The sequence below is a fragment of the Chlorocebus sabaeus genome, chromosome 19, assembly GCF_047675955.1.
Source record: "Chlorocebus sabaeus isolate Y175 chromosome 19, mChlSab1.0.hap1, whole genome shotgun sequence".
Taxonomy (NCBI): domain Eukaryota; kingdom Metazoa; phylum Chordata; class Mammalia; order Primates; family Cercopithecidae; genus Chlorocebus; species Chlorocebus sabaeus.
The window spans coordinates 19,177,001-19,200,234 of record NC_132922.1 but is presented as its reverse complement, the minus strand read 5'-3'; the positions used below and the strand labels follow the sequence as shown (position 1 = coordinate 19,200,234).

The 23,234-nt window shown below is 47.0% G+C and overlaps 1 protein-coding gene across 3 annotated transcripts in view; it reads right to left on the bottom strand.

The window, feature by feature from the left end:
• The window catches only part of PISD (phosphatidylserine decarboxylase), a 44,873-nt gene that overhangs the window by 19,005 nt on the left and 2,634 nt on the right, over nucleotides 1-23,234 (bottom strand). The window contains exons 2-4 of one of the 3 annotated variants that reach the window (XM_007975472.3): nucleotides 15,316-15,426; nucleotides 13,156-13,235; nucleotides 10,223-10,398 (exon numbers count right to left, since the gene is read on the bottom strand). In XM_007975472.3, the coding sequence (XP_007973663.1) occupies nucleotides 10,223-10,398; nucleotides 13,156-13,235; nucleotides 15,316-15,332 (273 nt within the window). In that variant the 5' untranslated portion in view covers nucleotides 15,333-15,426. Of the gene's footprint in view, nucleotides 1-383; nucleotides 506-10,222; nucleotides 10,399-13,155; nucleotides 13,236-15,315; nucleotides 15,427-23,234 lie in introns of those variants that run through there. The other 2 variants (XM_007975471.3, XM_007975477.3) reach the window with 2 other exon arrangements.

The window sequence follows — 23,234 nt, the reverse complement described above, 5'->3', positions numbered from 1 at the left end:
AGAGGCCCCCCTGCCTTTGGCACAGGAGCTGCAGGCTGAGCAAGTGCCTCCCCTCGGGCCAGGCCCTCTGTCCTCCAAACCGTTGGGACAGGAGAGCCTGGCCCTGCTCTGTGGCCACCCAGGCAGATGTATTTTGGCTGTGCCTGCCCTTGGCTGTGGGGCTGCTGCCAGGTGGTGGTGGCCCCAGGAAGAAACCAGCCCTCCCCCAAGACCTAGATCTATAGGGCAGAGGCAACACAAAGGAACTCAGGACACTGTGACTGGGCACAGCTCAGGCCCAAAGATGTGGGGCAGATCCGGTCACAACAGCAGCCCCACATCCCTTCTGGAGAGTCTGGATGGCCACCCCCTGCTGTCAAGCCCCTGCCCCATGGGAAACTCACCTCCACTTGCCCTGACTAACTGCAAGCAGAAGTGTCCACCAAATGCCCCGGGTCTGTGGAGGGGCAGGGAAGAGGGGATGAAGGGGGATGAAGCGGGGAAGTGGGGAGAAAAGGGAAGATGAGAAACGCTTGTTGGCCAAGAAGACTGGCGGAGAGGAAATGACACAGCTACCCCAAGAGAGGCAAAACGGGCAGTAAGGACGCCCGCAGGCCACTCCCTCCCCTCAGAGATCTGCCTCCATCCTTCCCTAGCCTCGGCCAAAAAAAAAACAGTTCTGTCTCAACTACTAGCTGATGGTTTTTTCTTTGTAGAGGCATGGTTTTGCTATGTTGCCCAGGCTGGTCTCAAATTCCTGGGCTCAAGAGATCTTCCTGCCTCAGCCTCTCAGGCAGCTGGGACCATAGGCACACACCACCACCCCTGGCTGGTTTTTCTTTTCTTTTCCCTTATTTGTTTTTTGAGACAGACCAGGCTGGAGTGCAATGGTGCAGTCTCGGCGGAGGTGGGAGGATCACGTGAGATCACCTGAGCCTGGGAGTTCGAGGCCGTGGTGAGCCCTGCTCACACCACTGCACTCCAGACTGGTCGACAGAGTGAGTACCTGTCTTTTTTTTTTTTTCGAGACAGAGTCTCGCTCTGTCACTAGGCTGGAGTGCAGTGGCATGATCTCAGCTCACTGCAACCTCCACCTCCCAGGTTCAAGCGATTCTCTTGTCTCAGCCTCTCAGGTAGCGGAGACCACAGGCACACACCACCAACCCTGGCTAATTTTTCTTTTCCTTTTTTTTGAGACAGAGTTTCATTGCCCAGGCTGGAGTGCAATGTGCAATGGTGCAGTCTCGGCTTACTGCAACCTCCACCTGCTGGGTTCAAGCGATTCTCCTGTCTCAGCCTCCCAATTAGCTGGGATTACAGGCACCCGCCACCACACCCAGCTAATGTTTTTGCATTTTTAGTAGAGACGGGGTTTCACCATGTTGGCCAGCTGGTCTCCAACTCCTGACCTCAGGTTATCTGCCCACCTCGGCCTCCCAGAGTGCTGGGATTATAGGCATGAGCCACTGCTCCTGGCCCCCTGCCTAATTTTTTAATGTATTTTTTTGTAGAGACAGAATCTTGCCTCACCAGGCTGGTCCTGAACTCCTGGGCTCACACAATCCTCCCACCTCAGTCTCCCAAAGTGTTGGGATCACAGGCATGAGCCACCATGCCTAGCTGAAATTGTATATTTTCAGTTAGATGTTTTGTAACCAAACATTTGAGGTATCATCCAAAACAGTATTTGTCAATCTCAGGAAAAGAGGCAACGGGCAATATGCCATGATTGCTGAATGATTTTTTAATGACTTTTGGGGACAAATAGGCAGCATATCTGAAATCACAACTGCCACACAAAGGCAGGACACATGACCACTGCAGCAGTATAAACTACGGATCCATAAACTATGGATCTATACTTGGTAGCCATCCACCCTCTGACTGCTCACTCACCTCGGCTCTCGGCACAGGCCCCTATGTCAACAGCCAAAGCCACAAGCCACACCTGTAGAGCCCAAGTGAACACTCTGGCCATGAGCCAAGAGCGTTCCCAGGACATCATGAGTTCCTGAAAAGAAACTCAGAGAAGCAGCTCTTCTACTTCTCAGCAGTCCCTGAGCTCCTGCCTTCAAGAGTACCCTCGGTGCCCCGCAGAAAATCACCTCTGCCCACTGCTGGGCCACAGGTTGAATCAGGGACTCAAGGGAATAGCATTCTGGAAGCCAAAAAGCATTATTCAAGCTGTGCTCACTCCACGCGACGGGGCTAAATGGAACTAAAAGGAACACTCTGGATCTTCAACCTGAGCAGCTCAGCAAGCAGCTTTCCAGAGCATGATCTCAAGCTACCTTTTTTTTTTTTTTTTTTGAGACAGGGTCTTGCTCTGTCACCCAGGCTGGAGTGCAGAGGCACAATCTCAGCTCACTGCAACTTCTACCTCCTGGCTCAAGCAATCCTCCCACCTCAGCCTCCCAAGGAGCCAGCAACACAGGCCCATGCCACCACGCTGGCTAATTTTTGTATTTTTAGCAGAGACGAGGTTTCACCACGTTGCCCGGGCTGGTCTCAAACTGGTGAGCTCAAGTGATCCGCCCACCTCAGCCTCCCAAAGTGCTGGGATTACAGGCATGAGCCACCACTCCGGGCCTCAAGGTACCCTTTCTAGCGACATCATTCTGTGGAATAAAAACTTAACATAAAAACATCCTTTTTGTTTCAGTTTGGTGTTTTTTTTGTTTTTTCTTAAGACGGAGTCTCACTCTGTCGCCCAGGCTGGAGTGCAATGGCGTGATCTCGGCTCACTGCAACCTCTGCCCGCCAGGTTCAAGCAATTCTCCCACCTCAGCCTCCCGAGTAGCTGGGATTACAGGTGCCTGCCACCACGCCCGGCTAATTTTTGCATTTTTAGTAGAGACAGGGTTTCACCATGTGGGCCAGGCTGGTCTTGAACTCCTTACCTCAGGTGATCCACCCGCCTCGGCCTCCCAAAGTGTTGGGATTACAGGCATGAGCCACCAAGCCCGACTTTTTTTTTTTTCTTTTGAGACGGACTTTCACTCTTGCTGCCCAGGCTGGAGTGCAATGGCACAGTCTCACTCTGCCGCCCAGGCTGGAGTGCAGTGGCGTGATCTCGGCTCACTGCAACCTCTGCCTCCCGGGTTCAAGCGATTCTCCTGCCTCGGCCTCCCGAGTAGCTGGGACTACAGGCATGCGTCACCACTCCTAATTTTTTGTAGTTACTAGAAAAGGGGTTCCACCATGTTGGTCAGTCTGGTCTTGAACTCCTGACCTCAGGTGATCCACCCGCTTCGACATCATGCTCAATTAATGGATAAAAGACTCAGTCTTACCATAGATCTTATCAAAATCAGCATATGATTTTTTTTCTTTCCTTTTGAAGTCCAGAACTTTTACCTTTTCACTTAAAGAAAGCACTTTACCGCTTTCCCTTCGGCAATCCAAATTGCCAGAATCACTATTATGCACTTTGGGGCCAGCATCAAGCCAAATAAGGGTGACCTGAACACAAGCACCGGAATACCACAACAGCTGATCTGATAACTGAGATGGCTACTAAGTGACTTATGTGCAGGTGCATAGACACTGAGGTCACAATGTGACAGAGGACAGAGGGAGGATTCATATCCTAGGTGGGAGAGAGTGAGAGTTCATTATGCTACTCAGAACAGGGAGACATTTAAAACTTAGGAATTGAGGCCGGGCATGGTGGCTCACGCCTGTTATCCCAGCTTTGGGAGGCTGAGGTGGGCGGATCACCTGAGGTCAAGAGTTCAAGAACAGCCTGGCCAACATGGTGAAACCCTATCTCTACTAAAAATACAAAAAAAAAAAGCAGCGAGGCGTGGTGCCACAAGCCTGTAATCCCAGCCACTGGGGAGGCTGAGGCAGGAGAATTGCTTGAAGCCAGGAGGTGGAGGTTGCAGTGAGTCGAGATCGCGCCACTGCACTCCAGCCTGGGCGACAGAGTGAGACGCTGTCTCAAAAAAAAAAAAAAAAAAAAGTAGGAATTATTTCTGGAATTTTACATTTAGTATTTTCACACTGCAGGAACATGAAACCTTGGATAAGGGGGAAATACTCTGATTGTTTTAGAAGTCAAATGCATGCCACAAATCATAAAGGTGTCCATACCCTTTCAGGCAGCAATCCTACACCTAGGCATTCATCATGAGGAAAAGGCCTTATGTGCAAAGGTGTGCTCTGCAACATTATTCATGGTGGCAAAGACCACCAGTATACCAGAATCAACTGATGTGGTAAAGCCTCAGTGGCAACCGGAGACTTCGGGACCTGGGCGCCTGTCACCACTGAGGAAGAGCCAAGAGTGTGGCTCCAGGCTGGCTCATACCTGGAATCCCAGCACTTTGGGAGGCCAAGGTGGGAGGATAGCTTGAGACCAGCCTAGGCAACATAGTGAGATCCCATCTCTACAAAAAATAAAAAATTAGCTGAGTGTGGTGGAGGTACATGCCTGTGGTTCCAGCTACTTGGGAGGCTGAGGTGGGAGGAATGCTTAAACCCGGAAGGTTAAGGCTACAGCGAGCTGTGACTGCACCATTGCACTCCAGCCTGGGCAACACAGCAAGAACCTGTCTCAAAAAAGAAAAAAAAAAACAGCGTGTAATCCTAGCACTTTGGGGGCCCAAGATAGGTGGGTCACAAAGTCATGAGATTGAGACCATCCTGGCCAACACAGTGGAACCCCATCTCTACTAAAAATACAAAAATTAGCTGGGCGTGGTAGTGCACACCTATAGTCCCAGCTACTTGGGAGGCTGAGGCAGGGGAATCACTTGAACCTGGGAGGTGGTGGTTGCAGTGAGCCGAGATCATGCAGTGCGGCCTGGGAGACAGAGTGAGACGCAGTCTCAAAAAAAAAAAAAGCCGGGTGCAGTGGCTCACACTTGTAATCCCAGCACTTTGGGAAGCTGAGGCGGGCAGATCACCTGAGGCCGGGAGTTAGAGACCAGCCTGACCAATATGGAGAATTCCCGTCTCTACTAAAAATACTACATTAGCCGGGTGTGGTGGCACACACCTGTAATCCCAGCTACTCGGGAGGCCAAGGCAGGAGAATTGCTTGAACCCAGGAGGCGGAAGTTGCGGTAAGCCGAGATGGCACCACTGCACTCCATCCTGGGCAACGAGAGTGAAATTCCGTCTCAAACAAACAAAAAAAAAAAATTAGAGATAAAGACAAGAAGTGAATGCATAAAAAATAAAGCTCATGATGAAGCAATCACAGTCACATGGCGAGAAGGCATGGGAATCATGATGTCCTCTGTTTTCCAACATTCTGTCATAGTGTTTGCTGTATCATCTCTGTCATTTAACAGGGAATAAGACTGATTTCCACAAGCATACCAAGACCATTCAATAGGGAAAGGATAGTCTTTTTAACAAATGATGCTGGGAAAACTGGATGCCCACATGCAAAAGAAGGACATTGGATTCTTCTCTTATACTGTAAATAAAAATTAATTCAAAAATGGATAAAAGACTTAAATGTAAGATTAAAACTACCCTGGCGAAGTGGCACACACCTATATCCACTACTGGGAAGGCTAAGGTGAAAGAAACATGTGAACCCAGGAGTTCAAGGCTGTAGCAAGATATCATCACACCACTACTCTCCAGCCTGAGCAGCACAGTAAGACCCTGTCTCTGGAAAAAGAAAAAAAAAACTAAAACTGGCTGGGCACAGTGGCTCATGCCTGTAATTCTAGCACTTTGGGAGGCCAAGCCGGGTAAATCACTGAGCTCAGGAGTTTGAAATCACTCTGTGCAACATGGCGAAACCCCATCTCTACAAAAAATACAAAAATTAGTGGCTGTGCATGGTGGCTCACACCTGTAATCCCAGCACTTCGGGAGGCCGAGGTGGGCAGATCACTTGAGGTCAGGAGTTTGAGACCAGCCTGGCCAACACGGTGAAACCTCTCTATTAAAGATGCAAAAAATTAGCCAGGCCTGGTGGTGGGCACCTGTAATCCCAGCTATTGGGGAGGTTGAGGCAGGAGAATAGCTTGAACCCAAGAGGTGGAGGTTGCAGTGAACCAAGATTGCTCTGCTGCACTCCAGCCTGGGTGACAGGGCGAGTCTCCGTCTCAAAAAACACAAACAAAAAAACTGTAGCCCCGAAGGGAACATTAGGTAGGGCTCATCTGCCTTTGGTTCTTCAAGCTGGCTTATCACCAGAATCACCTACAGGGCTCCTGAAATACAGATCTTGAGCCTAGCCTAAACTTTCTAGATTTCTAGGAGTTAAGGAATTCAAATTCGTAATTCTTTTTTTTTTTTTTTTGAAACGGAGTCTCGCTCTGTCGCCCAGGCTAGAGTGCAGCGGCCTGATCTTGGCTCACTGCAACTCCACCTCGCGGGTTCACACCATTCTCCTGCCTCAGCCTCCCCAGTAGCTGGGGCTACAGGCACCCGCCACCAGCCCAGCTAATTTTTGTATTTTTAGTAGAGACGGGGTTTCACCTTGTTAGCCAGGATTGTCTCAATCTCCTGACCTTGTGATCCGCCTGCCTCGGCTTCCCAAAGTGCTGAGATTACAGGTGTGAGTCACTGCGCCTGGCATCAAATTCATAATTTTTAAAGCTCCCCGACAATTCTGGTATCAGTTACATTTGGAAGATCTCACATTTTTCATTTGTGATGACAGTAATTAGGTGAAACCAGAGATGGGATTAGGACCTGGCCCCAGACAGCCATTCAAGACTCTCCTTCTCAACCTGTTGCCATTCCTGAAAACTTATACACTTGAGTATCCCTAATCTGAACATCCAAAATGCTCCAAAATCAGAGACTTTTTGAGTGCCAACATGACATCAACAAGTGAAAAATTCCACATCTGATGTCATATGACAGGTCACAGTCAAAACTTTGTTTTGGCCAGGCATGGTGGCTCACGCCTGTAATCCTAGCACTTTGGGAGACCAAGGCGGGTAGATCACGAGGTCACGAGTTCAAGACCAGCCTGGCCAAGAGGGTGAAACCCTGTCTCTACTAAAAATACAAAAATTAGCTGGGCACAGTAGCAGGCACCTGTAATCCCAGCTACTCAGGAGGCTGAGGCAGGAGAATTGCTTGAACCCAGGGGTGGAGGTTGCAGTGAGCCGAGATCGTGCCACTGCACTCCAGCCTGGGTGAGAGTGAGACTCTGTCTCCAAAAAAAAAAAAAAAAAAACTTTGTTTCAGGCACAAAATTATTTAAAGTGTTGTATAGTTACTCTCAGGCTATGTGTAGAAGGTATATCTAAAACGTAAATGAGACCCCTGTCTCCACAAAAATTCAAACAAATTAGCCAGGCATGGTGGCACAGGCTTATATTCCCAGCTACTCAGGAAGGCTGAGGTGGGGGCATGGCTTGAGCCTAGGAGGTCAGGGATGCAGTGAGCCATGATCGTGCCACTGTACTCCAGCCCTAGGTGACACAGCAAGACTCTGCCTCAAATAAATAAACTGGCCTGGCGCAGTGGCTCACACCTGTAATCCACACACTTTGGGAGGCTGAGGTGGGCGGATCACCTGAGGTGAGGAGTTCGACACCAGCCTGGTCAACATGGTGAAACCCTGTCTCTACAAAAATATAAAAATTAGCCGGGCATGATGGCAAGTGCCTGCAATCCCATCTACTAGCGAGGCTGAGGAGGGAGAATCGCTTGAACCAGGGAGGTGGAGGTTGCAGTGAGCCGAGATCGCGCCACTGCATTCCAGCCTGGGCAACAGAGCGAGACTCCATCTCAAAAAAATAAATAAGTAAATAAAATAAAATAAAATAAATTTTGTGTTCAGACTTGGGTCACATCCCCAAGTTATCTCAGTATATATATACAAACATTGAAAAAAAAAAAATCCAGAACACTTCTAGTCCCAAGCATTTCGGATAAGGGATACTCAAACTCCAATGTCAACTCCAAGTCCAGACCATTTCCCCTTTATAAAATGAAGTGTTGGAGTCCTACTTGGAAATCCAGGAGTGGCCAGTGCAGTGGCTCACACCTGTAATCCCAGCACTTCGGGAGGCTGAGGCAGGAGGGTCGCTTGAGCCCAGGAGTTTGAGATCAGCCTGGGCAACAGTGCAAGACCTCATAACTACAACCAAAGAAAAAGAACATCCAGGAAGTAGTTCTGTGACCATTGTATTCAATCTGGAAGAGTATCTAACTTAAGCCCAGTTATTTACCAACAGGTGCTTTTGAGACCTCACACTGCATTAAGTCACTCCACTCCAGTGTCCTGTCACTTTCCAGGCCCTGGGACTTATGAGTTAATCACCCCTGTCCTCTTTAGAACCATCTTCTGGTCTGAAACTATGTATGGCAATAACCCCAATTACATAAACAGCAGATACTAAAAAACTACTGGCACTGGTCTTCTATGATTTTGAAAGTGGCAGGTTTCTTTTTTTTTTTTTTTTTTTCTTTTTGAGACAGAGTCTCGCTCTATCGCCCAGGCTGGAGTGTAGTGGCCGGATCTCAGCTCACTGCAAGCTCCGCCTCCCAGGTTTACGCCATTCTCCTGCCTCAGCCTCCCAAATAGCTGGGACTACAGGCGCCCGCCACCTCGCCTGGCTAGTTTTTTTTTGTATTTTTTTAGTAGAAGTGGGGTTTCACCGGGTTAGCCAGGATGGTCTCGATCTCCTGACCTCCCGATCCGCCCGTCTCGGCCTCCCAAAGTGCTGGGATTACAGGCTTGAGCCACCACGCCTGGCCTTCTTCCAAATTTTTATTCTCTTGGGAAACCTTTGAAGTATGTAGGAATTTCTTGAAAGTATGCAAGTTCACCATAGGGTGAGTCAGCCTCACAAATTCCCAAGGTCGGAAAGATGTCAGCGTGGGTTTAACACTTGAGGGGGGTCATGCAGTCACAGTCATGTGCTACCTATACTTTACAAGTACTTTACTAACCTACTAATCTAATGGAGAATGATGTTTACAGGGGAAACCAGCAATGCCATAGGGAACAGAGTGCAGCATACTTTGAAAGTGTGACTCCCCTACTACATAATTATCCTTCACCAAATGGAATTTGTGATATAGTACCAGAAAACTTTTTTGTTTGTTTAAGGTAGGTTATTACAAAGCCCAAGGCATATGAACAGGCCAAAGGGTAGGCACATGGACATAGGGGGCAAGGGCAGACATATCTCTTAGGGTAACTCCCACAGCTGGATCTGTATGGTCAGTTGACTAAGTCATGGTTTTACAGGATTGTTAGAAATCAAGTGAAGTCCATATACTAGATTCTATTAGAAGAAAATGGTCAAAATCAAAGTCCAAAAAAGGATTTTGGAAGGAAATCTATAATGTAGCATGCAATGCCAATGGCAGCAAATACTCCTAAATTGTGTTAGAGTTGGATGGAATCTCAGAGTCATGTTCCAACCCAACCTGCTGTTTTACTGTTAAAGACATGAGACCAGACAGAAAGTGACATGTCCCATTTCACATAGCTACTGCAGAGCATGGTTGGGTCTTGCCTTCAGGATCCTAATGCTGTGGTCACCATATGTCCTATTAGAATGAACTCAGCTGATCTGGATTAGCAAAATGGAGTGGATCACCATTGCATTCCAGATATTACAAAGCCTCAACTGTCACCCCTTCTTTTGACCAGGGTATTGAGGCCTATTACTAGTCCTTTGATATTTCAGATTTTTTATTTGTTAAATTATGGCTATAAAAAAAGGCAATTTTTAAACTTACACCTTTATATTCAATTTCACAATTTACTGAATGTCTCCTGTGAGTCAGGAATCGTCCTGGGACACAGGAAGCACAGAGGAACAAGATGTTTCGTTATGTATTGTGCATTCAACAACAATGCAGGCTGCCCCGATCATGTGACTATGATGGAAGAAAGCATTCTGAGCAATAATGACAAAGGAATTTGATTATTTCTGTCTGGTTCCTGGTGAGAATTAATCCACATCACAAAAGCTCAATAGTTTCAGCCCTCTTCCGACTAACAAGGAAAGAATAGCGGAACAGCCAGGATGTCAGCACCAATTCAAGATGTACGCTCTGAGACTTCAACAGCATGAAATTTCTACTTAGAACCCTTGGGGAGACCAGGGTTAGGTCTGCGGACAGAAGACAAGCTTGACATGACACCGAAGTTATAAGTCCTGTATCTGGCCAAAACCGACCGGAGACGTGAGCTCCAAGAAAGCATATTTGACTTGTTCAAACATTTCAACTTTGGAACAACTGGAAAAGTGACAGACAGTTTGCTGGACAAGAACCCAAGGCAGTTCCGCCTCATTCCTACCTCCCAGTGACCAGCAAGTTTGGGTGGAATCTCCAATCCCAGCTTCTCCAGCTCTCGCTCCCTGTACTTCTCATACTGCCGGTACCCTGCATACCCGCCACCTGTCGCCAACAGAATGGGCAGGGGACGCAGCAGGAATGTGGTTCGGGCAGGGGCAGTGTGGACTTTCCTGGCATCTGTAATGAAAAACAGGACAATTTTGAGCCTGGGAGACAGGAATAGGGAAGAGTCATGCAAACACAGCACCAACGGGAGGGTCAGGAAAAGTCAGTGCACCTCAGAAGCCCTCAGTAGAGGTGACTGGATCCTCAAGATACCTAGCAGGCAGGTGAAACCCTGGGTCACTACTCAGACCCTCCTGTCTCCAAATTCTGTCAGTCAGTACAGCACAGGCATCTTTCCTATAGAATTACAATGGCCTCAACTGCCACTGCAGTCACAAAATGTATTAATAAGATGAAAACACTGAATCACAAAGAAGTCAAGAAATTAATCAAGGTTGCCCAGATGGTCACCAACAGGTCCAGAACTTGAAGCCAAACACCAAACACCCAGGACTCTTTGATCTTGCTTTGGGCCTATAACACAGGCCCAATTTTGAGCAGGCACTGGTATTCTCTCTCAAATGCAAAATCTCATAAATTCTTACAGGTCAACAATAAAAAAGACAAATAGCCAGGCACAGCGGCTTGCACCTACAGTCCCAGCTACTAGGGAGGCTGAGGTGGGAGGATTGCTTGAACCCAGGAGTTCAAGGTTACAGTGAGCTATGATCACGCCACTGCACTCCAGCCTGGGCAACAGAGTGAGACTCTCTCAATCAATCAATTGAAATGTGCAAAGTTTGAATACACCTTTGTCCAAAGAAAACATACATTGGCCAATAAGCACAAGAAAAGACAGAGGTTAAATATCTGTTATGCGTTAAATTGCTGAAAACTCTCCCAAAACTCTTATTTTTTATTTATTTATTTTTTTTGAGACAGAGTCTCGCTGTGTCTCCCAGGCTGGAGTTCAGTGGCATGATCTCGGCTCACTGCAAGCTCCGCCTCCCGGGTTCACGCCATTCTCCTGCCTCAGCCTCCGAGTAGCTGGGACTACAGGCGCCCGCCACCACGCCCGGCTAGTTTTTTGTATTTTTAGTAGAGACGGGGTTTCACCATGTTAGCCAGGATGGTCTCGATCTCCTGACCTCGTGATCCGCCCGCCTCGGCCTCCCAAAGTGCTGGGATTACAGGCTTGAGCCACCGCGCCCGGCAACTCCCCCAAAACTCTAATGTTGAAGTTCTAACCCCGAGTATCTTAGAAGGTGCCCTTAGTTGGTTGGAGAGAAGGTCTTTACAGAGGTTATCAAATTAAAATGAGGTTGCAGGCTGGGTGTGGTGGCTCACGCATGTAATCCCAATACTCTGGGAGGCCAAGGTGGGAGGATCACGAGGTCAGGAGATCGCGACCATCCTGGCTAACACGGTGAAATCCCGTCTCTACTAAAATTACAACAAATTAGCCAGGCGTGGTGGCGGTCGCCTGTAGTCCCAGCTACTCGGGAGGCTGAGGCAGGAGAATGATGTGAACCTGGGAGGCGGAGCTTGCAGTGAGCCGAGATCATGCCACTGCACTCCAGCCTGGATGACAGAGCGAGACTCCCTCTCAATAAATAAATAAATAAATAAAATAAAATAAGGTGGCCAAGGTGGGTCCAAATCCAATATGATGGGTATCCCTATAAAAAGGGAAAATCTGGCCGGGCGCGGTGGCTCAAGCCTGTAATCCCAGCACTTTGGGAGGCCGAGACGGGCGGATCACGAGGTCAGGAGTTCGAGACCATCCTGGCTAACATGGTGAAACCCCGTCTCTACTAAAAAATACAAAAAACTAGCCGGGCGAGGTGGCGGGCGCCTGTAGTCCCGGCTACTCGGGAGGCTGAGGCAGGAGAATGGCGTAAAAACCCGGGAGGCGGAGCTTGCAGTGAGCTGAGATCCGGCCACTACACTCCAGCCTGGGTGATACAGCGAGACTCCGTCTAAAAAAAAAAAAAAAAAAAAAAAAAAAAGGGGGAAAATCTAGAAACAGACATGCACACACGGAGAATAGCATGTGAAACTGAAGGAGGAGACTAGAGTGATGCTTCTATATGTAAGGAATGCCAGAGATTGCCAGCAAACCATTGGAAGCTAGGCAAGAGGCATGGAACAGATTCTCCCTCACAGCCCTCCAAAGGAAGCACCCTTGACACCTTGATCTCAGACATTTAGCCCCTCGAATAATAAGACAAATGTCTGCTGTTCAAGCAACTCAGTTTGTGTTACTTTGTTACCATAGCCCTAGCAAACTAATACAGCATTATTAGTAATCAGGGAAATGCAAATCAAAACCACAATGAGAGCCCCTGACACCCATCGGAATGGTTATAATCACAAAAACATAATGAGGCCGGGCATGGTGGCTCATGCCTGTAATGCCAACATTTGGGGAGGCCAAGGTGGGCAGATCACTTGAGGCCAGCAGTTTGAGACCAGCCTGGGCACCATCGCAAAACCCCATCTCTACTAAAAATACAAAAATTAGCCGGTATGCATGCAGTCTTTGAAATATAAAAACAGTAACAACAATTAATAATAAAAATTAGCCAGGCATGGTGGTGCACATCTGTGTCCCAGCTACTTGGGGAGGGAGAATTACTTAAACCTATGAAGTGGAGGTTTAGTAAGCTGAGATTGCACCATTGCATTCCAGCCTGGGTGACAGAGCAAGACTCTGTCTCAAAAAAAAAAAAGCAAAGCAAAGCTAATGCTTCAGTGATTAACTGCGTGCCAGGTACTTTCCGCACACTAATTCATTTAACTCTAACAACAACCCAATGTTGACCCCAATTTACAGATGACGAAACTGAGGCACAGAGAGGGCCACCACCATCTCTAATTGCTCCTTACCTGTGCGAAAGGCTCTAAAAGGCAGCTTCCACAAGGGCTGTAGAGATTGGCTCAGGGCAGTGATCTCACGGTGATGGAGGCTATAACCAAGCAAAATGAACCATTAAATATTATTCTTAAAATTAAAATTAGTGGATTAATCGGCAAAATTTACATACTCAATAACAATATTATTATCAATGTAGATGTCTTGGTTTTGACAACTGTACTGTAGGTAAGAAAATGTCCTGTAGGGAAAGGACTGAAATATTTATTTATTCATTCATTCATTCTTGAGATGGAGTCTTGATCTGTCACCCAGACTGGAGTGTAGTGGCACAATCTCAGCTCACTTCAACCTCCGCCTCCCAGGCTCAAGAGATTCTCCTGCCTTAGCCTCCCTAGTAGCTGGTACTACAGGCATGTGCCACCATGCCCGGCTAATTTTCGTATTTTTAGTAGAGACGAGTTTTCACCATGTTGGCCAGGCTGGTCTCGAACTCCTGATCTCATGTGATCCACCCGCCTCGGCCTCCCAAAGTGCTGGGATTACAGGTATGAGCCACCGCACCCGGCCTAGAAAAGGACTTAAAAGCAAAAGGTCAAGTTGGTAAATTGCTCTCAAGTGTCTCAGGAAAAAAATGTATACGTATCACACACACACACACACACACACACACACACACATAAACAGAGAGGGAAAATGAGAAAGCAAATAGGGCTGACATTTGAGGAATCTGGGTAAAAGGTATTTGGGAATTCTATGTACTATTTTTATAACTTTCTGTAAGCCTGAAACTATTTCCCAATAAAAAGGTATTTTGGGTTTTTTTTGGGAGGCTGAGGTGGGCCAATCACCTGAGGTTGGGAGTTTGAGACCAGCCTGACCAACATGGACAAACCCCATCTCTACTAAAAATACAAAATTAGCTGGGTGTTGTGGCACATGCCTGTAATTCCAGCTATTTGGGAGGCTGAGGCAGGAGAATCACTTGAACCTGGGAGACGGAGGTTGAGATGAGCTGAGATCGTGCCATCGCACTCCAGCCAGGGCAACAAGAGCAAAACTGCATCTCAAAAAAGAAAGAAAGAAAGAAAGAAAATACTACTCTTGTTCAGTTAGTTTCTCTTCTTTGTTTCATCTTTGCCTGGAGAAATCAGACATATTCCCAGTGGCAATAAATGACTATGCCGGCAAGCAAAGCATTAATGAGTTTTTGGTTGAGTTTCCCTTAATCAAAGAGGAAATATCTCACTTTCAGTTCAGATATCACTTCAGTTTCCCCAAATACTGACCTGAAATCTAAAGTAGAAAAACTGTATCCAAGTCAATAAACATTTTTTTCCTTGGAACCCTTTATGATAGAATAATTCACTCTATTATAAATGTCTAAATTAGTATTTTTGTGAAAAACAGAATTGCATTTATTACTTTCATACTATAACATTTACTTTCATGGATATTTAGTTATGTCTTTTGTGTGTGTGTGTGTGTGTGTGTGTGTGTGTGTGTGTGTGTGTGTGATAAAGTCTCACTCTGTTACACAGTCTGGAACGGATCTTGGCTCACTGCAACCTCCACCCCCCAGGTTCAAGCAATTCTCATGCCTCAGCCTCCTGAGTACCTGGAATTACAGGCGCACGCCACCACACCTCACTAATTTTTGTATTTTTAGTAGAGACAGGATTTCACCACGTTGGCCAGGCTGGCCTCAAACTCCTGACCTCAAGTGATCCACCTGTTTCGGCCCTCCAAAGTGCTGGGATTACAGGCGTGAGCACAGCACTTGGCCCAAGTTATGTCTTATATAGATATCCTACAAACGTTATCAGATTTAGGTATTTTCCTTTTTTCGCATAAAATTTCCTTGCCTTACAAACACCTGGCTGAGCACGATGGCTCACGCCTGCAATCCCAGCATTTTGGTAGGCCGAGGCGGGTGGATCACTTGAGGTCAGGAGTTCAAGACCAGCCTGGCCAACATGGTGAAACCCCGTCTCTACTAAAAATACAAAACTTAGCCGGGCATGGTGGCACACACACTGTAGCAGTAGCTACTCAGGAAGCTGAGGCAGGAGAATCACTTGAACCTGGGAGGTGGAGGTTGCAGGGCACTGCACTCCAGTCTAGGCAACAGAGCGAGACTCTGTCTCAAAAAACAAAACAAAACAAACACCCACCTTGCCAGGCTGGGCATTGCAGTTCACAACTACAATCCTGGCACTGTGGGAGGCTGAGGCGGGAGGATTGCTTGAGCCCAGGAGTTCAAGACCAGCCTGGTGAAACCCCATCTGTACAAAAAATACAAAAATTAGCCGGGCATGATGGTGTGTGCCTGTAGTCCTACCTAACCAAAAAGCTGAAGTGGGAGGATCACCTGAACCCAGGAGGCAGAGGTTACAGTGAGCCAAAATCACGCCACTGTACTCAAGCCTGGGTGACAGAGTAGGACCCTGCCTTAAAAAAACCAAAAACCACACCCTTGCAGCATAGCGCTATTGTAGCTAACATGATGAATCCGATCCTCCTATAGGCAAACAAGGTTCGTACGGAGAAAAAGCATCTTACCATGACGAGCGCCACCCCCAAGGCCAGCCAGATATACAGCTATTAACACAACGAAGGGTGTATTTCAGTATATGAAAGTTCTTTCAGTTCTGAACAATGTTCATTTCTTAGACTGGCTACTCCCACTACCACAGCAAAAAGCCTAAAATCCTGCTTTCTAAACAGAATTTTAACAGGAAGTGCAAAAACTGACTAAAGCATGAATTGTTGTGTTCTGTACACTGCCACATTGTGTTTTCCAGAATACTGAAAAACCCCTAACTGAAAGAATGTTTGCAGACTGAGTAACAAGGCTTTGTCTGATAGGAGGAAATAGGAATGGGAGATGATCATTTATATGTCCACCGTAACTGGACACAGGGCACTCAGGTGGTTTGTTTTGCATATCTACCTTCCCCCTCAGGAACCCTGCCCAAGAACAAAGAGCTCAGCTTTTTGTCCACTGCTGTAGCCCCAGTTGCTGGAACAAATATTGGGAAATTCATTATATCAGTTTGGTACATTAGATTTAGGTACTTTCCTTTTTGCACATAAAATTTCCTTGACTTAAAAACAGCTAGCCAGGCATGGTGGCTCGTGCCTGTAATCCCAGCACTTTGGAAGGCCAAGGCGGGTGGATTACTTGAGGTCAGGAGTTCAAGACCAGCCTGGTCAACATGGTGAAACCCCATTTCTACTAAAAATACAAAAATTAGCCAGGTGTGGTGGCACACACGCTGTAGTACCAGATACTCAGGAGGCTGAGGCAGGAGAATTTTATTATGGGATCTTCCCGATTTTCAGATGAATGCTGTCATTTCTTCAGTCCTACACACTGTCTACCATGTTATCATTCTTTGGTCCCCCTACTTTTCTGCTCTTCTTCATTCCAAGCCTAAAAAGAGCTCTCTATTCACTGTCACCACTTCCTCACCTCTCAGCCTCTTAGTCCCACTCAATAAGGTTTTGTTCCTATCACACCACCTCATCAAGGTCACCAACAACCTGCCTGTTGCCAACACCAACACACACACACATCTGAGGTCTCATCTTACTTGACGTCTCAGCAGCATGACACAGTTGATCTTTCTCTCCTTGAAAAACTCTTCACTGGGCTTTTGGGACCGTGATTTTTTCCTCCTATTTCTTCTCAGTCTCTATTTGTGAATTCTCCTTTGCTTCCTAACTGTGGATTCTTGCCATGCCCAGGGTTCAGATCTCTTCTCTACCTATGCACTCTCCCCAGAGATGCTTATCCAGTCCCATGGCTTTAAAGAACCATCCACTGATGACTCCTTCATTGCTCCTCCAGGGGCCAGCTACCCAGTGGCCCCACTTTGAGTCCTCTTAAACTGAGTCTGTAGAAAACAGGATTCCTGACCCTCTCTAACTCACCTTCAATCTGCTCCTGCCCCAGAGTTCTCTATCCATAGCAGAGACTAGCCAGATATTTACCAAATGCACTTCCTCTTCTGGACACCTGTTAGACTACATTTCCCAGCCTCCCATGCAGCAAGGTGTGGCCATGAGACTGAGTGTGAACCAATGAAATCTGACGATCATTCAGGCTTCCCAGGCATTCACCTCCAAGTTTACCTCCTCCAGCCAGCTTGATGCAGACAAACATGCCAACTGTGGAAGTATTAAAGATGGCAGGAAGGCCAGGCACGGTGGCTCACACCTGTAATCCTAGTGCTTTGGGAGGCTGAGGTGGGGGGATTGCCTGAGCTCAGGAGTTCGAGACCAACCTGGGCAATACGGTAAAACCCAGTAGCTACTAAAATACAAAAAATTAGATGGGTGTGGTGGTGTGCACCTGTAATCCCAGCTACTTAGGAGGCTGACGCAGGAGAATTGCTTCAACCTGGGAGGCAGAGGCTGCAGTGAGCCGAGATCATGCCACTGCACTCCAGCCCTGGGTGACAGAGCAAGACTCCGTCTCCAAAAAAAAAAAAAAAAAAAAAAAGATGGCAGGAGACTGGGTCCCTGAACATTGCTTGGAGAACAGCTGCCCTGCCAATCAGGAGCACCCCAATAGGGCTTTACAAAAGTGAGAAATAAACTTCTACTGCGTCAAGCCACTGAGAATGCTAGCGTTTATCTGTTACAGTACCAGCATTACTATAATTAACATACCAGGTCAAAACAAGGTACCACTGTTCATCCAGCCACTCAGGTACAACCCCTTTTTTTTTCTCCCAGAGATGCGGTCTCACTTTGTTGCCCAGGCTCAAGTGCAGTGGCATGATCATGGCTCACTGCTGCCTCAAAATTCTGGGTTCGAGGCATCCTCTCACCTCAGCCTCCTGAGTAGCTAGGACTACAGGTGTGCACCAGCATGCACATAAAATAATTTTTAAATATTTTATGGAGATAAATAAGGTCTTGCCATCTGGCCCAGGCTGGTCTCGAACTCCTGGGTTAAAGTGATCCTCCCACCTCAGCCTCCCAAGGTTCTGGGATTACAGGCGTGAGCCACTGCACCAGGTCAGGACACGTTTTGTTTGTTTTGTTTTTGAGATGGAGTCTCGCTCTGTCACCCAGGCTGAAGTGCAGTGGCATGATCTCAACTCACTGCAACCTCCGCCTCCTGGGTTCAAGCAGTTCTCCTGCCTCAGCCTCCCGAGTAGCTGGGATTACAGGAGCAAGCCACTGCGCCTGGCTAATTTTTGTATTTTTTTAGTAGAGACAGAGTTTCGCCATGTTGGCCAGGCTGGTCTCGAACTCTTGACCTCAAGTGATCCACTGACCTCGGCCTCCCAAAGTGCTGGGATTACAGGCATGAGCCACCGCACCCAGCCCAGGGCTCATTTTTAAGTCCTTTCTTTCTCATCATCCAAATTCAATCCACTGGCAAGGCATGAAAACTTTACCACTGGCCAGGATTGGTGGCTCACGCCTGTAATCTCAGCACTTTGGGAGGCTGAGGCAGGTGGATCACCTGAGGTCGGGAGTTTGAGACCAGCCTGGGCAATAAGTGAAACCCTGTCTCTACTAAAAATACAAAAAAATTAGCCTGCCAATATGGTGAAACCCCATCTCTACTAAAAATACAAAAAATTAGACAGGTGTGATGGTGGTGGCCTGTAATCCCAGCTACTTGGGAGACTGAGGCAAGAGAACTGCTTGAACCCGTGAGGTGGAGGTTGCAATGAGCCAAGATCACACCACTGAACTCCAGCCTGGGCATGACAGAGAGAGTCTCTGAAAAAAACAAAAAATAAAGGCCGGGCATGGTGACTGATGCCTGTGAGAACTCCCAGCACTTTGGGAGGCCAAGGTGGGTGGATCACAAGGTCAGAAGTCCGAGACCAGCCTGGCCAGCATGGTGAAACTCCATCTCTACTAAAAATACAAAAATTAGCCAGGTGTGGTGGTCGGCGCCTATAGTCCTAATTACTCAGGAGGCTGAGGCAGGAGAATTGCTTGAACCTGGGAGACGGAGGTTGCAGTGAGCCGAGATCGCGCACTGCACTCCAGCTTGGGTGACAGAGCAAGACTCTGTCTCGAAAAAAAATAAATAAAACAGAAAGACAAAATCCCACATCTTTTCAACCTCTCAGATCTCTAGCTACTTTCCCTCTCTTCCTCCTCACTCACTCTTCTTGCCGCTCCTTCTCCACACCACATGTGTGCCCCTTTCCACACTCCTCCATTTGCTGTTTGCTCTGCTGGGTACACCCCTCTCCTATGTGGCTCACTCTTTCATCATTTAGTTCTCTGCTCAAATGTTACTCCTCAGTGCAGTTTTTCCTGAGCACTGTATGCCCAAGACTTGGCCCTCTTGAGCACTAACTTCTGAATTTTTTTAAAAAATTTTTCTGGGTATGTAGTAGGTATATATATTTACATGTTACATGAGCTAGTTTGATACAGGCATGCAATGTGGAATAATCACACTAGGTAAATGGGATATCTATCCCCTCAAGCTTTCAAGCTCTGTGTTACAAATAATCCAGTTACACTCTTAGTGTTTTGTTTTGTTTTTTGAGACGGCGTTTTGCTCTGTCGCCCAGGCTGGAGTGCAGTGATCTCAGCTCAGTGCAACCTCTGCCTTCCAGGTTCAAGCATTTCTCTGCCTCAGCCTCCCGAGTAGCTGGGATTACAGGCGCCCACCACCATGCCTGGCTAATTTTTTGTATTTTTAGTAGAGACAGGGTTTCACCCTCTTGGCCAGGCTGATCTTGAACTCCTGACCTCGTGAACCACTCGCCTGAGCTTCCCAAAGTGCTGGGATTACAGGCATGAGCCACCGCGCCCGACCTTTTAGTTATTTTTAAATGTAATAATTTTAAATTATTTTTGACTATAGTCACCCTGTTGTGCTAGCAAATACTAGGTCTATTTTATTTTTTTGAGATGGAGTCTTGCTCTGTTGCCCAGGCTGGAGTGCAATGGCGCAATCTCAGTTCAGTTCACTGCAACCTCTGCCTCCCAGGTTCAAGCAATTCTCCTACCTCAGCCTCCTGAGTAGCTGGGATTACAGGAGCACACCACCATGCCCGGCTAATTTTTTTGTATTTTTAGTAGTGACAGGGTTTGTTGGCCAGGCTAGTCTTGAACTCCTAACCTCAGGTGATCTACCCACCTGAGCCTCCAAAGTGCTGGGATTACAGGCGTGAGCCACTGCGCCTGGCCCATTTTATTTTTTTGATACCCATTAACCATCCCCATTTCCTCCCATACCCCCACTACCCTTTCCAACTTCTGGTAACTATCCTTCTACTATCTCCATGAGTTCAACTGTTTTAATTTACAGCTCCCACAAATAAGTGAGAACATGCAAAGTCTGTCTTTCTGTTGAACACTACCTTCTTAATTATCTTGCTTTTTCTTCATAGCATTTCTCATTACCCAAAATGAATGGATTCTGTATGTATTCAGTTACTTGTTTACTGTACGTATACCTCAATGAACACAGGGGTTTATCTGTGTTCTCACTGGCCTTCAATCTCAACAGTGAGAGTATGCCCAGAAAGATGAATGGATGGGTTAAAACAGATGTCTCTTCTACATGCATTCTACATCACATCCCGCAAGTAGGCAATTAAAGCCCACAATTAAGCACTCCAGTCTGCCTGTGCAAGTCAAATCTCAGCGCTGCCACTTCTTAACAGCTGTATGACTTAGGAAATTTCTTAACTAATCTTAAGCCTCAGTTTCTCCACCTGCAAAAACAAAACTCACCTCATTAGAAGACAATCATGCAAAACCTTAGCCCAGGGCTTGGCACCTAATTATATTATTATTACTATTAAGAGTTGATATTCAGCTGACATACACTGGGATGGCCATATCAATCATCTATGACCAGCATTCACTCTCACTAATCTGTCTCCATGGTGTCCTGGTTATAAGTTTGTTTTTTTTTTTGTTTTTTTTTTGAGACAGGGTCTCACTCTGTCACCCAGGCTGGAATGCAGTGGTGAAATCACAGCTCACTGCAGCCTCGACCTCCTGGGCACAAGTGAACCTCCCACCGTAGCTTCCCAAGTAGCTGGGACCACAGACCCAGCTACTTTTTGTAGAGAGGAGGTCTCACTATGTTACTCACATTGGTCTCGAACTCTTGGGCTCAAGCAATTCTCCCGCCTCAGCCTCCCAAAGTGTTAAGATTACAGACGTAAGTCACCACACCTGGCCAATTGCACTACTTTTTTTTCTTTTTCTTTTTTCTTTTTTTTTTTTTTTTGAGACAGGGTCTCCACTGTTGCCCAGGCTGGAGTGCACTGGCATGATTTTGGCTCACAGCAGCCTCAACCCCCTAGGCTCAGGCAGTCCTCCTACCTCAGCCTCCCAAGTAGCTGGGACTACAGGTATGCACCACCATGGCCAGCTAACTTTTGTATTTTTTGTACAGATGGGGTTTTGGCATGTTGCCCAGGCTGGTCTTGAACTCCTGAGTTCATGCAATCCACCTGCCTTAGCCTCCCAAACTGCTGGGATTACAGGCGTGAGACACCACGCCCAGGCCTAAGATATTTTTAACATCACCGCTAGTAGTAACATTTTGCCTATAGTCCTTAAGTCTCCCTTGTTTTCTAAAGCTGTGAAAGTTATCCTAAAACAGAACTGACAGACCTCTTGAAGGCTTTATCCCATATTCCACCTTGTATTACAAGTATATAATAAAGTTCCTTGAAGACAAGGCCTATTTCAAATGTTTTTCAACTCTTCATTCTCTCCTCCTCCCCTTCTTTCTTCTCCCTTCTCCATGGTTCCTTGACATTGTGGCTGGCAGTGGTAAGGATGTCATAAATATTTCTAAATGGAAGTCATGCACGAAAAACTACTTCCTAGGTACTATTGTCCATACTTGCCTGAACCTAAGAATCACCTGTAAAAACTACAGTTGCCAGGGCCCCAACTTGTATCTACTGAATCTGAAATTGGCAGCAGGATGGGGGCATATCTGGAATCTTTTTTTTTTTTTTTTGAGACAGAGTCTCGCTCTGTCGCCCAGGCTGGAGTCCAGTGGCGCAATCTTGGCTCACTGCAACTTCCGTCTCCCGGGTTCAAGAGATTCTCCTGCCTCAGCCTCCTGAGTAGTTGGGACTACAGACACATGCCACCACACCCAGCTAATTTTTGTATTTTCAGTAGAGACGGGGTTTCACCATGTTGGCCAGGCTGGTCTCGATCTCCTGACCTCGTGATCCACCCACCTTGGCCTCCCAAAGTGCCGGGATTACAGGCATGCGCCACCGTGCCCGGCTTTTATTTTTATTTTTAAAAATCAGCTAGCCTCCCAAGTCACAGCAGGCTCAGAGAGACTCTCAAGGAATCTCTATTTCCTTTTCCTTTTTTTTTTTTTTTTTGAGACAGAGTCTCGCTCTGTCGCCCAGGCTGGAGTGCGGTGGCACGATCTCAGCTCACTGCAAGCTCCACTTCCCGAGTAGCTGGGACTACAGGTGCCCGCCACCATGACCGGCTAATTTTTTATATTTTTAGTACAGATGGGGTTTCACCATGTTAGCCAGGATGGTCTCAATCTGTTGACCTCGTGACCCACCCGCCTCAGCCTCCCAAAGTGCTGGGATTACAGGCGTGAGCCACTGCGCCCGGCCAGGAATCTCTATTTCTAACAAGCATCCCAGCCCATTCAGCCCATTCTTTTATCAAATGAGTTTGGGAAACATGGCCCTAAATTATCACCCAAGATGTTATCTATCACCTGTCACACATCACCCAGTTATTGAAAAACTTACCTGAAATATAAGGTTTTCATTTACATGTCTCACAAATAGACACTGGTTTACTAAAAACCTATGGAAATGTTATCTTTTTGGTTTGTGTATCAATGTCATTTCTATCTTGATACAGAATACCTTTGAAAATTAAGACTTCTTATTGTACCCAAATCTTCATCTCTCTCACCCTCTGCATCTAAGTCTAATCTTACCTATCTACACTGGTACTAAAATACAGCTTTTTTGGCCAGGCACGGTGGCTCATGCCTGTAATCCCAGCTCTTTGGGAGGCCGAGGCAGATGAATCACAAGGTCAGGAGATCGAGACCATCCTAGCTAAAATGGTGAAACCCCGTCTCTAC